This window comes from Melanerpes formicivorus, unplaced genomic scaffold (genome assembly GCF_026170545.1).
Source record: "Melanerpes formicivorus ecotype bairdi unplaced genomic scaffold, bMelFor1.0.p_v2 SCAF_6, whole genome shotgun sequence".
Classification (NCBI taxonomy): domain Eukaryota; kingdom Metazoa; phylum Chordata; class Aves; order Piciformes; family Picidae; genus Melanerpes; species Melanerpes formicivorus.
Genome location: NW_027142358.1, coordinates 24,698,283 through 24,714,044, shown reverse-complemented (window position 1 = coordinate 24,714,044; position 15,762 = coordinate 24,698,283). Strand labels below are relative to the sequence as shown.

The 15,762-nt window shown below is 40.9% G+C and overlaps 1 protein-coding gene across 2 annotated transcripts in view; it reads left to right on the top strand.

Moving 5' to 3' along the window:
- The window catches only part of CTNNA3 (catenin alpha 3), a 414,270-nt gene that overhangs the window by 357,584 nt on the left and 40,924 nt on the right, over window positions 1–15,762 (top strand). For both annotated transcript variants that reach the window (XM_068140126.1, XM_068140124.1), the window contains exon 14: window positions 11,724–11,816. In XM_068140126.1, the coding sequence (XP_067996227.1) occupies window positions 11,724–11,816 (93 nt within the window). The remainder of the gene's footprint in view (window positions 1–11,723; window positions 11,817–15,762) is intronic.

Genomic DNA, 15,762 nt, shown 5'->3' with positions numbered 1-15,762 from the left:
GTTTTTCAGTACAAGGGTGGTGAGACTCTGGAATAGTTGCCCAGGGAGGCTGTGGATGCCTCCTTCCTGGGGGCGTTCAATGCCAGGTTGGATGAAGCCTTGAGCAGCTGAGTCTAGTTGAGAGGTGTCCCTGCCCATAGCAGGGAGATTGGAGTAGATGATCTCTGTGGTCCCTTCCAAGCTAACCTGTTGTATGATTCCATGAAATATTTGTTTCTATTTGTACCTGTATTACCATCGTAAACTCAGTCATTATTGTTATTATGGCTTGACCTTGCAGATGTCTTGTCCAACAGCTCTGTACTGAATCAGTTTTGGGGCACAGTCTGCACACTTCTCAATTCAACATTATAACAACTTTTAAAATGCTTATCTCCATTTCATACCAGCTCAGTTTGTGTTCCCAAATAAATAAAGCTGGTTTGTGTTTTCTGCCAAACATCTACAAACATAATTTTGCTTTTATTTCATGTTTGTCAATCATATAACACACTATCAAAGCTCTGATTTTCTGCCAATTTCATTAGTTTGAGGCCTTGAATATCTTCAACAAATCATATCACTGTTCTAGTTCTCTGTATAACAGTGTTGCTGGTTTTGTTGCTTTGTAAAGCAAAAAGCTTTACAGTGTAGCTCACTCTTTTGTTTTCGTCCTGTTTTGTGGAACACATGGGTAAGTTGTTACCCAAAGAAATCTCCTGTTTAGTGCCACGATTGCAATAACAGGTCCATGTTCTTAAGAGTTGAGGTTTTTCTACACAAGAGAAGATAAAACTTTGTTAGCAGAAAACCAGATTATTTTATTGATTTTAACAACAGATGGTGTGTTCACATCTCAGGGAGTGAGACAGAAGCAGCAGCAGCAGCAGATGCTCTCCTTTTTTAATCTCAGACAAAGCACAGAAACAGAGATACATCATTTTTACACTCAAGGGGTGGCCCTCCTCCTCCTCCTAGATCTTTAGGTACCTTTTGCTTAAACCATGGAATAGGAGTCAGCAGGGTAGTTGAACAATGTCAGTCCTTTTTGTCCTTTTTTTTTTTTTTTTCTGCCCCTGAGCAAAAGATAAGAGAAACTACCTGGCTTTTGTCCTTCTACATCGCTGCACTTTCAGACTAACAGGTTGTAAGTTTTTGGTTTGTTGTATATCCTTTTGACTGCTACCCCTGCTTCCTTGCTCCAGCCATTAACTCCATTGTTACAGGGAGATTCCTAATATTAGACCCTCAGTTCATTTTGAATATAAAAGAAATACTTGGGAAAAGAAATGCTCCTTTCATCCCCACATACGCAATGTAATGTAAAAATCAGATTTACACAATTGAATAGATATTGCACATTAACTAGTCATAGATTCTTGATTCATACAGGAGAATCACATTTTCATGCAGTGATCACATTAATGTTACTCCAGTTTACTTATACAAATTCATCTGCTTTAATTTATATGTTGATCAGACACCCAGTAAACACTGCACAACCAGTTCAGTCATCCAACCTCTAATATTTTTTCTTACCCCAAATAAAAAAACCACACACCATAATATACTCATTTATTTGACTTCAACTTGTGTATTCTTTTAAGGAACTGCTAACATACTGGCTTTTGTACATATGCAAGCAGTATGGCTATTATGGTATACTTATTTAATGCAGTGCAAGAAGATTTCTTATTGGTAATTACTGAGCTACCACAAAAAAATTACTATATTACTGTTACTATATTGCTAGATATACCCTTGGGATTATATAATGACACATGATTCAGATATAGTGCATTAAGTGTGCAGAGAACCTCAACAGTGCTATTTGCTAGCTTTTAAATGCTTCCTTTTAGACCAGCCACTTTTTTTTTTTGGTGTAGTATTAAAATGACAAAGGCAAAATAAGAAACAGAGAAGTGCCAGTAGCAACAGATGTTAAAATTTAGTATTTAAAAGTAAATGTCATAAGTAAGAAATCCGACCCAAATGTGGAGTGGAAAAGGGTAAAAGCCAACTTCAGAAAGTTAAAAGGCAGGAAATAACCAGTCATGAATGGTCAATGAGCTGTGCCATACCATGGGACCACAGTAAGACCCAACACAGGCTGAGATGGGTAAATGAGGTCTGTTGCTCACAGTGGTGGAATTAACTTAACCTATTTCCCCTTTTTAATATTTTATTGACAAACTCCTATTTCTCTGTCATACTTGCCACAGTCTACTGATTTTAACATCCATGCTTATTTCCATAAGCAGAAGCTTATGGCCCATAACTTCTACATGTCTCTCTTCACAATGGTCCACTGTCCAGAGGAGTGCTCTGCCAGAAAATCAAAACACATTAAATTGAGAATTCAATTTACTGTCAAGGTATTTTAAGTCAAATATACTTTTCCCCCAACTAATTAGTTGGCAACTATTCTACACAATAACTAGAAGCAGACACTGTCTACAAACAACATTTACAAAACAAACACCACCACCCCCCCCCCCCCCCGAAAAGTATGATTGACAGCAAAATCTGAACTCAATCATACCTATGGAATAGAAAGAAATCAGAAAAATGTAAATCAAAAGGACTATTTCAGGTTAAATAAGTAATTTTATCCCAAACCTATTTCACTGTTGCACTGCTGCATCAAGCAAACACATGCATGACAAAAAGATTACATCTTACACTGTTACACCAGTGTTAAAGCGCAGAGTGATACAGACCATAGCACTGTTGCTTCATTCTTGTGCCAGCAAAACTGAGATCAAAATCTAACACATATTTATTATTAAATTTATGAAGTCAAATTTCATATTGAATGCACTTGTTACATACCTCATTGCTTTTCTGCATCGTGCTAAAAACTGTCCCTCCTACCAGTTAAATGATGCCCCAGTAACAATCAAGGAAATTGAGAAATTTCAAATACAGATGATTATGGTCAGTAAAAGGGGCCTGTGTCCAAATTTAACAATCACAGAATCACAGAATGACAGGCTGTAAGGGACACCAAGGATCACCTTTCTAGGTGATAGTGTGGTTTAAATGAGCTGCCCAGTGCCTTGTCAAGTTGAGTCTTAAAACTGTCCAGTGTAGGGGAATCTACTGCTTCTCTTGGAAGTTGATTCTAGTGAAGTACTTTGAGACAGAACTGGCACTACCATTGGCAGGGCTGATTTCAGAATCAGAACCACAGCCTGATCAGAATCAGAACCTATTAACACTACTAAGAAACAGCAGGTTCCATTTCCAGGCTTGTGTTTCTCACTCTCCAGTGAACCGTGTGTCATGATGCACATTTAGAGTACCTGTGATTTGTGACACTTTTGCTGTGCCTCACAGTTTTAGTTCCAGAAATTCAGTCCTTCCTTGTATTAATAATTCCATTTCTCCATGAATTTAATTTATGTTAGATAGTAAGCACCAAATGGTAAGGAAGGAATACACACCATTTCTACTTACTGTAAGAAAAAAAACCCGTCAGCAAAGATTTTAATGTTCCAGGAAAAAATACTCTCTTGTGCTTAAGTCTTCAGTGAGCTGCTAAATGAGAACTACCAAACCATTCTGGAAAGCTCTGTTTTCCTGAAGGAGGGGAGCCTTAGAGCTGCCTTGCAATACCTGAAGGAATCCTACAGGAAGGCGACAGAGGGAGTTTTTGTAAGGGTGTCTAGTAATAGGACAACGGAGAATGGTTTAAAGCTGAGGGTGGTGAAACTATGGAATAGGCTGCCCAGAGAGGTTGTGGATGCCTCCTACCTGAGGGTGTTCAAGGCCAGGTTGAATGAGGCCTTGAACAGCCAAGTCTAGCTGAGAGGTGTCCTTTCCCATGCCAGGGAGGTTGGAGTAGATGATCTCAGAGGTCCCTTTCAGCTTAAGCTATTCTGTGATTCATTCTATGATTTGTTGCTGCCTTATTTCCCATAATTTTGCCATGAAACTTTCCCAGATTAAAGAAACCATCTCAGATACAAGGCCAAGATTTTTCCATGGACTGTTAAATGCATCAGTAAGAACAGTGTACACCTAACTAAAACCTGCTGTATTATTCTCTTTAGCATCTATAAGAATTGTAAGAAAATCATGTAATACTTTTTTCAGAAACAAGAACTGAGTGTTCTTAAGAACACTCTTAAGAATAGAGGAGTAATGGTGTTTAATTTCACTTCAGCTGGGGAGTCTGCTTAGTAATAAAGGCTATTAGCCTCTTAAAGCAGAATCAGATTAGCAATTTGTGACATGACAGCTGCTTTGCACAATGATGTGCTTAATGGGTTATTTAGTTCCACACCAGCAGGCAGTGATCACTCATTTGAACAGTTATTGGTTACTGGGTGACTAAACGTGGGTGGATGCATATTCTGGGCATCAGACGTGTCGTGATAATTAAAAGCAGGAGGGAGCATAGTGGATAAAGTATTCATGGCTAGAGTGGTTCTGCTTTCACTTGTCTTAGTGCCTGGGAGGAGTATCTGCTGCAACAGAGAAGTTTAGATGTCAACAAGTCATAGGTGGGAATGTGTGGGAAGGGTAAGAGTAGTGGTACCTGTGCTTTCAGAAGTGGGCTGTGCATTAGACTGTGTGTTTCCACAATCATACACAAGTTTTTGATTGACAGGCTTACTCTGTATACTTTCTACAAAGAAGATGTATTTAACTTGTAGGTCAGACGGTAAAGAGGGTTGATTGAGACTTGAGGAAATCTTGAGGGTGTAGGTAGTAATTTCATCTACTCCAGGCAGAGTTGGTAAATCTTTTGCTAGCCATGGGATTTTTAGTTTTTTTTTAATTTTTAGTATGGTCATTTAGCAGGATTCATTTAACAAAAATCTGTGAAGCAGGAGATGCTGTTGCTCAGGCTTTATTCATCTGATAAGTGTACATTTCTTATGGAATTCCGAATTGTCTGGTTTGTTTCCTGCCTTTTCTGAGTGTCAAAATGTCTTTTTAAAAACAGTCACACACCTTTTAACCTTTCTTCAGTTTTCTTATCTGCATTTCATAGGACAGTCTACCTTGAAACAATTGCTTTGTTTTGGGAAGGAGGCTTTGGTAGATATTCTCCTTCACCACAAAAAATGGAGAAAGTTTCTGCAGGAAGGTAGGATGTACCACAGCATAATTTCAAATCTATTGTTCACTGAAGTGAATTTATCTTACCATACTTCAGTACTCCCTATCACAAGGAGGAAGCATTGTGAAAAGGACACCACTAGGTGATATTAAAATACAAACTAAACATGAGAAAAAGCACCAAACACAAAAAGGGATAAAATAAAAAGAACAGAAAGAAAGCAAAGGCTTTTGTTGAAAATATCTGGAACCTGTGACTGGATCTAGATAAGCAGAACAGTGTAATTGTCCTCTCTCCTTTGGAGGTGTTCCTGCTTTCCAAGGGACTCCTTAGTCCCATTCACAGGGTGTTAATCAGCTGTGCCTTGAAAACCTCTCAGAATGGACCCTACAGAGCCAGTCTGGGTAGCCTGCTACAAGGCTGGGTTGTCCTCATGGGGAAAAGGTTTTCCTTATGGCCAGGCTGAACCTCTTTGTTTTTTGTTACCTTTCATCCTCCCACCATGCATGTCTGGATGGAGTTTAACTATTTTCTTAACAATCTCCTCATAGGGTTTGGAGGGCTGCTGTTAGGTGACTTGAACCCACCTCTTCTCTAGGCAGAAGTCCATTTCCCTCAGTGCCTCCTTGTAACACAAGTGTTCCAGCCACCAGTTTCTGGATGGTCTTCTGCTGACAATGATGCAGTTCATCAAGTGTCTTCTTTGTATGGTGTGTGGGCTGAAACTAGGTGCAGCATCCTGGGTACTAAGACAAGTAAAGGCAGATAGTTGCTTCCCTCAGTCTGCTCACTCTGCTGTGGTTCATAAAGTCAAGGATGCTGTTGGCATTTCTTGCTGCCAGGGCAGACTGTTGGCTCATGCCCAGCTTGCTGTGGTCTGAGATACTCCGGTTCTCTTAAGCTGATCTGCTCCCAAGCCAGGCAGCCTCAGTTTACTTTGTTTGTAGCAAGGGGTTGTCCCTTCCCAACTGTCAGACTTCACATTTATCCATGGTGAATTACATAAGATTCCAGTCAGTCCATTTCTACAGGGCAGAACACACAGGAATGCATCCAGGTGAGTTTTGAAAGTCTCCAGAGGAGACTCCACAACCTCTCTGGCCAGCCTGCTCCAGTGTTCTGTCACCCTCACAGTGAAAAAGTTTTTCCTTCTGTTCATGTGGAACCTCCTATGCTCCTGCTTGCACCCATTGCCCCTTGCCTGTAAATCTTACCTTCCTTGCACCCTTCAACGCTTATGGTTCCATACCACTACTACTTGTGATTTTCAGGAAACTTTCAAGTTCCCCCCTCAACTTTTTACATTTAAATGTACATCCAGTGCTATTACACAGCATAACTAGGTCAGCATTTTCAGGATGAGAACTCGCTTTAAATCATTGGAAGCATTCTGTAAGAGCTACATACCTATGAAATACCACTAGTGCTTTGAGATGTACAACAAAACTTCTTGAAGGGAGGGAATGAAAATAGGGCTGAAATATGGATTTCCAGCAAAAGAGGTGTAACTTAGGGTAGAGAATTGGTACTAAAACTCTATGTGCCTATTTAATCAGCTGTAGCGACTTCACAGTTTTTACTTCAAAAGGATTTTCAGGATGCAGTTCTCTGAAATTTCACTTAAAACTTTCAATTACACCCCTCTGCTCACATCCTTCCTATTTCCTGGGCCATTTATTGAGAAGACTATTACCCTAATGTATGCTCAGTGAGAACTGAAAACAGAGGAATTGTCACATGGAGTCAGGCTATTGATCTGTCTAGCTGATTCTAATGGTGATTAATCTTTTTTTTTTCTTAATTGCCTGAAGCAGGATGTTACAAGTTGCACTATTGTTAAATGAGCAAACAAAGCCTTCCAGCATCCGGCAGTCAGGCTAACTTTTGCCCCATACTGTGAATTCATGACATTTACCATTTTTAAAAGCTTAACATAATGTTTCTGATACTGAATTTTTTTTGTCTTTCAGTGTTAAAGGTCATCATTTATTCTCAACATTTATTTGAGTGTCAGGTTTTCACCAAAGTTTAAGAGAATTGGGTGGATTGATTGATGAGAAGCTCAACGTGAGTCGGCACTGCTATCATGCTGCCTCAAAGGCAAATTGTATCCTAGGCTGCATTGAGAGGATTGTGGCCCACAGGTCAAGAGAGGTGATTCTGCTCTGGGAAGACCCCACCTTGAATACTGCATCCAGTTCTGGTGTCCCCATAATAAGAAGGACACACAGCTGTTTGGGCAAGTCCAGAGGAGGGTCACAAAGATGATCCAAGGGCTGAAACACCTCTGCTATGAGAACAGGCTGAGAGAACTGGGGTTGTTCAGCCTAGAGAAGAGAAGTTTTTTTTGGGGGGGAAGGGGGCTGCTTAGAGCTTCCTTGTAATACCTGAAGGGATCCTACAGGAAGGCTGGAGAGGGCCTTTTCATAAGGGTGTCTAGCGACAGGTCAAGGGGTGGTTTGACACTGAGACCAAGTTTAGGCTGGATTTTAGGAAGGGTGGCAAGACTCTGGAATAGGTTGCAGAGGAAAGTTCTGGGGTGTTCAAGGGCAGCTTGGATGAGGCCTTGAGCACCTGAATCTAGTTGAGAGGTGTCCCTGCCCACGGTGGAGAGGTTGGAGTAGGTGATCTCTCAGGTCCCATCCAACCTAAGCCATTCTAAGATTCTAATCTTACCTGAAATTACATTTTAAATATATAGATATTAAAAAAATCTGCCAAATTTTCTCTGTTAGTAATAGGACCTGTTTATCACCTACATTTGAAATGAACTATCTATAATGTGTACAGGGTATGGAAGGATAATTTTTTCTATTGTTACTTGATGACAAATTGTAATGGTTTGAGCTTCACCTGGAGTCCAAGAAGCCCAAATGGAAACAGGTGTAGGTTCCCTTCCTCTCTCCCTTTTCCTGGTAAGGTAAAGCAGGACATAGGAGAGGTAAAATCATGAAAGAAAATGGTCTGGAATTGGTTTGGAAGTAAAAAGGTAATTTTTAAAACAAAATATATGTATAGCAGTAACAGGGAAGGTTACAAAGATATAAGGAAAAGGGTAAATAGAAAAATACACAAAACCAGGCCCAGCTGCCATTGGATTCCTTTGATGCAAATAGGTTCAGTTCTTTAGAAACTGTGGATGCAGCAGGAAAGGCTTGGCCATGTGATCAATGCAGGAAGCAGCAGTACATAACCTCTCTTGAGCAGGTGAGGCAGGGGAAAGAGTAGGAGCTCAAAAATGCCTCTCCTTAAATAGGCTTGCTGGAGAGGAAGGGGAAGTGGAATAGACCTTTGACCCAGCAGACCCCTCCTCCTGGGAGGGGGGAAAACCAAATCTCTCTCTCTGCCCACCTGAATCAGGCTTCTTTTGTCCACCTGGGAGTTGGTGTAACCTGGGACACAAATTTCTTGCTGGAGCTGGTGACGCTACTGCTATAAAAGACAGAGTTTTAATCACATTTGTAATCTTTATACTCATAATATCCCAAATAATGTGGTAGTCAAAAGATGTCACTTTAATGGAAACACCAAGACTAGATTTCAGGATTAGACATATGAAAATTTAAATGATAAACAGAGCAATGCTATGGCATTGAGATGTCACAATATTAACAGATTAAGAACAGAGGATTTTAATTTGTCCTTTATGATGTGGAGTTTTATTGTTTTCAAAATAACACTGAAAATAATTTCACTTAGGAGAAACTTGAAAAGTGCTTTCAGTGAAGAGATAGCAACAATTATGTGAGGTTCTTACTAAATCAGTCAGGATAAAATAAATAGCACTTGCAATTTCTTGTACTTCCTTGACTACATCAAACCCCTGGCAACCTGACATCTGGCAGAATTAAGTGTGGGATCACGGTGGTATTGTGACTAATACACAAAAATATCAGACACCGGCTAAATATTTGCAGAGGGCCTATTTGTGGTACATTTACCATAGTCTGTTACACTGAATGACATGCTGCTTGACACAATGAAATTTGCAAAATACAGGCATTTGTGTCCAGAGTAGAACAGATCATCTCTTTAAACCCATTTCATTCTCAGTGAAGAACATAATAGACAAATTCTGATCCTCCTAGAAGCATTTCTGTTGCTTCCCTGGTATTTACATACCACAAATAACTGTATTTGCAGTGGTACAATTAAGACATCACTCATCAGTGCAGGTCCTGTTGAGGTGTTACTCTGCACTGCATTTAGTATTCATTTGGAAAAAGAATGTCTGATAGGGGATGTGGAAAGCAAGCTAAACTATAAGAGCATGTAATGGCAGTTTAAAGGTCAGCATTTAATTGAGTGTTAAATAAAGAGAGAGCTTCCTTCCTTCACATGGTGATGCCTCTTTGTCCATTTACGTTGCATATCTGGAGATTTTAGACTCAGCATTATTTTTTAAGAGATGAGACCCTTTATTTGCAGGATTGATGGTTTCATGATTGTGTATGTGACCTTTAAAAATGAATGATTGTACAAAATTAGTTGTTTGGGTAATCACTTTTGGGCAGAGTTAAATAAAAACTTTGTCAGAGAAAATGCTGCAAAACCCTTGTCACACACAGTAGTCTACAAAGGTTGTATTCAAATTCAGATAAGCCAAAGAGCGCAACTGCAACCACTTTACAAGACTGGCAGAAATTTAAAGACTAAGGCCAGACCATGGTTTTATTAATTACTCTCTTGAAAAATCAAGCAAATTAAAAGGTTTGTCACTAGGGAGTGTTTCTCATTTCATAACTGAAAAGGCATTTTATAGCCTTAAATCACCCTTTTACAATAGTAATGACTTGCTGTTGCAGCTTCATGTGGAATACCAGGAAAGCATCGAATTCATCAATACTTGAGTTGACTGTGAGTATGATTTCAGATGCTCAGCTTAAGTCTTTAGTAGCAAATCCATCAAGAATGCAGATTTATTGCAAGCACTGAAATGTGGGAAGGAGTGCACACTGCTTGTGCAACATGTCAGCAGCAGCAATGTCATTGTAATCCTAAATGTGTAAGGACATAGCTGAATGCATTTTCATTGTTGTCAACAAAGGCTTTTCACAAAATCCTGGCCCAAGAGGCTGGGGCAGGCATCCTGTCTCATCTCATGCCATTGCTCTTGCAGTCAGCTGTTATATAACTCTGCTCAGGCTTCATCTGGTAATTGATTTCTCACCTGCTCCAGCAGCACTGGGGCAGTCTGTTCAAGAGTTCTACTTCTGTGACTGCTAGAAACTGTTTTATATTTTTTTCTGTGCTTTCTGTCCCAACTCTTTTTTACCGCTGTACTTCATGCAGGAGTTCACATGTGTTTGCTGTCCAGAGTCTTCCATAGAACTTCATTTTGCCTTAACATTCTTTCTTACATTTACTGGAAATTCCACATTTTGTATGTCTTAATAATTGTCTGTCAATTATGTCTTGTGTTCATCCTGTCACTGCCTACGTACACCATTTTTTGTCAGAGGTTATATGCAGTTTATGTCAGAGCCCTAAATATTCAAACAATACTTCATATTCCTCCCATTCCTCTTAATCCCTCAGGCTGCTTATTCTTGTGCAAAACTTCTTGTAGTCCCCCATTTTCTGTTACAAGCCAGGGTTGCAGTTAAAAAATGCACCTGCACTTTCTTAAGCAGCATTCCAAGTGAGTGGAGAATTCAAAACCACTGCTTTATGTTCAGATGCATTATGTTCAGCTTTTAGACTCTGACTCAATATACTGCGTATGAGTAAAGAGTGAGAATCCCTATGCTAGTGCAGAATACAGCCTCTTGTATTCCATGCTTTATAAAATAACTAAAACCTTGTATTGCAAAGCTGAGGTTGTCAGACATTTCCAACAGTGTGTTCACCCAGGAAGAAATGGTGCCCTGCTACCATGGTGTCCTGCTGCTGTGAATCCAGCACCCTGACCACTGCGGGTAAAATGTGGTAACTAATGTTTAGAAAACACTAAGAATTGCAGTATATTTATGTGTGTAGTGAGCAAGTGATGTGCAGCTTTAAAAAGAAAATTATTTCATTTTTCCTTAAGCTTCTCCCTGAATCAAGGCTATTACCTGCCTAAGGTCCCTTTGTCAGTGTCATCCTGAGAAGCTCCAGTCACTCTCTTATAATACCTTTTCTGTTACTGGTCCTCTAATGTCTGTAAGTGTTTAAATTAGAGTGAGTTTGGGACAATTTGCTTTTGACAGTGTGCTGATTTTCCTTGCACACTGGAGGTTTTCAAACAACTTATGCATGGTAACAGGTTTTGGCTACCGTGGAATTCTTATTATATCTAACAGGAATAAAGCTGAGAGACTTCATCACACTGTTAGTCTTTGCCTGAAAATAGAGCGTTCCTTTTCCCTCTTTTACTAATGTAGTATTATGCTCATCTTTGCCCCAGTAAATGATTTCTTACTTGTTTTCTTGAGGAAGCCTAGGTGGATTTTTCACCACCAGCATTATATTTCTGCTAGCATTACATTTCTGCTGGCCTGCACACCAGCTTTGTGTTCTTTATTTCTTGCAGTGTTATCTCATAGAAATTTGATTTGGGTAGCATTTATTAACCTGTGCTCTACTAGAGCAGGACTAGTTTTGTCAGACATTACAATATATGCTTGACATTAATAGCAAAGTTACTAACCATAAAAGAGATTAACCCATTTCTAATTATTTTTTCTTCCAGACACCTGAGGAGCTAGAAGATATATCTGACCTTGAAGAAGACCACGATGCACGTAGCCGCACAAGTATTCAGACTGAAGGGAAAACTGACAGGGTATGTCTTATCCCAGTTTATATAAAAAGCACTTTCACACAGAATCACAGAATGTTAGGGGCTGGAAGGGACCTCGAAAGATCAGCCAGTCCAAACCCCCTGCTGGAGCAGGATCACCTAGAGCAGAACACACAGGAGTTTTGAATGTCTCCAGTGAAGGAGACTCCACAACCTCTCTGGGCAGCCTGCTCCAGTGCTCCAGCACTGTCACAGTAAAAAAGTTTTTCCTTTTGTTCACATAGAACGTCCTGTGCTCCAGCTTGCACCCATTGCCCCTTGTCCTATCATTGGACATCACTGAGAAGAGCCTGGCTCTGTCCTCATGCCATTTGCCATTCACATCTTTGTAAACATGAACATCACCCCTCAGTCTCCTCCAAGCTAAAGATGCCTAGATACCTCAGCCTTTCTTTATAAGGGAGATGTTCCACTGCCTTTAGCATCTTTGTGGCTCTGTGCTGGACTCTTTGAAGCAGTTCCCTGAGGTCCTTCATGAGCTGGGGGGCCCAGAACTGGACACAATATTCTTCTACCCTGTGGATAAACCAAGAGTACTTCCTTAAAGAGAGTGTTTTTTGAAAGAAACCATTAAATAACTATGCAAACACTATGAACAGCTATTCATACTTGCTTAAAAATGTAATTACAAGGGAAGTTAATTTGCTGTTGATCTTATTGAAGTAGCAATTACTTTACATCCAAGTTCCTACATTAACATGTGTGCTGGCATACATTAACAGGAAGCGTGTACTATTTTATTAATTAAAAAGCCAGGTTTAAAATAGTTTATAAGTTTAATTTTTATCAAAGCCACACACAAGCTCAAAATCCGAATGGTGGGCATGTTCCAAGCCAGGCTGGATGAAGCCTTGAGCAGTTGAGAGGTGCCCCTGTGCATGGTGAGGAGGTCGTAGTGGATGATCTCTGAGGTCTCTTTGAACCTAAGCCATTCTATAATTCTGTCATTCTATGAATAATGCAAACAACTATTTTAATTTTGAGCAGGTTCTATGAATAGTAATCTTGACATTTAGCACATGGCAAATGTTCTCTGTCAGGAGTCATGATCTGTCAAAAGCATTTAATTTCTTTGCTAATTTTTAACTTACCCCAGTTCACAGTTTCAGTAAAGGGAAGAGATGAAGCTAACAGATGAAAGCTAAGAGATGAAGTTCAAGGTTGTAGCAGTAGACTAGTATTGCAAAGCAGGACTAGAAAGAACTCCAAGGAGTAGGATAATCCAGCTATTTGTTTCAAGGCAGAATTAATAGTTACAAGAGCAATTGCATTGCTGTCTTTGTTTACCTCATGACTGGAACTTATTATTAAGCACTTTGAGCTGGGTTAGGAACTGGCTGGAGGGCTGAGCCCAGAGAGTGGTGGTGAATGGCGCCACATCCAGCTGGCAACCAGTCACCAGTGGCGTCCCCCAGGGATCAGTGCTGGGCCCCATCCTCTTTAACATTCTCACTGATGATCTGGATGAGGGAATTGAGTCAGTCATCAGCAAATTTGCAGATGACACCAAGTTGGGAGCAGATGTTAGTCAGAGGGTAGAAGGACTCTGCAGAGGGACCTCAACCGACTGGACAGATGAGCAGAATCCAATGGGATGGCATTTAACAAGACCAAGTGCCGGGTGCTGCACTTTGGCCATGGCAACCCCATGCAGAGCTACAGGCTGGGGTTGGAGTGGCTGGAGAGCTGCCAAACAGAGAGGGACCTGGGGGTGCTGATCAACAGCTGCCTAAACATGAGCCAGCAGTGTGCCCAGGTGGCCAAGGTGGCCAATGGCATCCTGGCCTGCATTAGGAATAGTGTGGCCAGCAGGAGCAGGGAAGTCATTGTGCCCCTGTACTCTGCATTGGTTAGGCCACACCTTGAGTACTGTGTCCAGTTCTGGGCCCCTCAGTTTAAGAAGGACATCGAGACACTTGAACGTGTCCAGAGAAGGGCAACAAGGCTGGGGAGAGGCCTCAAGCACAAGCCTTATGAGGAGAGGCTGAGGGAGCTGGGATTGTTTAGCCTGGAGAAGAGGAGGCTCAGGGCTGACCTCATTGCCCTCTACAACTACCTGAAAGGTGGTTGTAGCCGGGAAGGGGTTGGTCTCTTCTCCCAGGCAACCAGCACCAGAACAAGGGGACACAGTCTCAAGCTGCGCTAGGGGAAGTTTAGGCTCAAGGTGAGGAGAAAGTTCTTCACTAAGAGAGTCATTGGACATTGGAATGGGCTGCCCAGGGAGGTGGTGGAGTCACCATCCCTGGAGGTGTTCAAGAGGAGACTGGACGTGGCACTTGGTGCCATGGTCTAGTCATGAGGTCTGTGGTGACAGGTTGGACTTGATGATCCTCGAGGTCTCTTCCAACCTTAGCGGTACTGTGATAGTGGTTTCAGAGTATGCCTTTTGGTTCCGTTTTTATTTCTTCTGTATGCTCTTCGGCTGGTCAACAACTTCTTGAATTTTGAGTGCAGACTGTCTATAAAATCACAGAATGGCTTAGGTCAGAAGGGACCTCAGAGATCATCTGCTCCAACCTCTGCACTATGGCCAGGGATGTCTCTCAACTGACTCAGCTGCTCAGGAACTCATCCAGCCTGGCCTTGAACACTCCCAGGGAGGAGGCATCCACACCCACTCTAGGCAAGCTGGTCTGGTCACCACCCTCTTCATATTACTGAATGCATTATGTGAGCCATTGTAAGCTCTACACTGTTTACTTCCATAGCTCACTTCAGACCGAGTTTTGTATGAGGTCTGCCTTTTTGCCAAGAATACAGAATTTTCATCAACTAGAGATCTCCACCCACAGAACCACTGATAACCAGTTTTGTCTCAGTTCCATGTGCACATTGATGATTTTTCTTAGATGTCAGACCTTGTACTTGTCTCACCTGAAATACATCCTGTTATTGTTTCAGTTTGCAGGGTTCTCAAGATCTCATTGAATTGTAAACCAGGCATCTTACACTGCAAATTTGTGATGTGTACTCTGTCACCATTAGTAAAAATGCTGAAAAAAGGCAGAGGGAGAGGAAGTCCTTTCAGAATTTCTCCTGGTGGATCCCTCTGCTTTAGCATGTGTTCTTAATAAGTATTCTGTGAGCAGTTCTCAAACACATTATCACATCCACCCAATGACAGTTACATCTAGATCATATTTTCCTAAACTGTGTATGAGGATGATATGAGAACCAGTGACAAAACCCTAGTAAAGCCTGGGTTTATGACATATTTTTATCTTCATCTATAGGCCTATTCCCCTGGGACAAAGAGAAATTAGATTAATATATCACAATTGTCTCATCTAAGTCAACCCTTTTAGTGAAGGCCAATGCTAAAATGGCAAACCCCAGTTTGTTCTACTCTGTCCAGATTGCTTTTTCTCTTTATCCAATTATATTGTATCTAAAAATAGACAGGAACTGATACAGCAGCACAGGTGAGGCACTCTGAATTTGTTCAAAGAATGTTGGGCTTCAGCAGGATTGCTACAATTCTTAAAATTGGGAGAAGACAACAGGTGACAGCAGGTAGTAAACATCAAAATTATTTGAACTTCTCCCAGCTGTCAGGATCACTCCCCCCACACACAGTCCGTCTCCATCAAACATCTTCTGTAGTCACTTCTCCAACAGTTGGTGAACATCCACCATTCTCTCTTTCATGTCTCTATCCAAACTTGAAGAATTATTCACTCATTAGAAAAAGAAGTATGTTTTGGAAAAGGTAGTGGACCAACTTTACTCCTTTTGACACAATCACTTTTGATTCTGTGCTGCATTCAAGGATTGTATTTCTGTACTGACATTCAAGACACAATCTGCATAATGTTTTTAAGTCTTAGCAAGTGCCTATCTCATGCTCACCTTGCTGATTAAGTAGACTCAGCTGATGTAGATGTATTTGATTGCAGTGAACTACAGAGTTTGTTCAAGAAAAAACAAT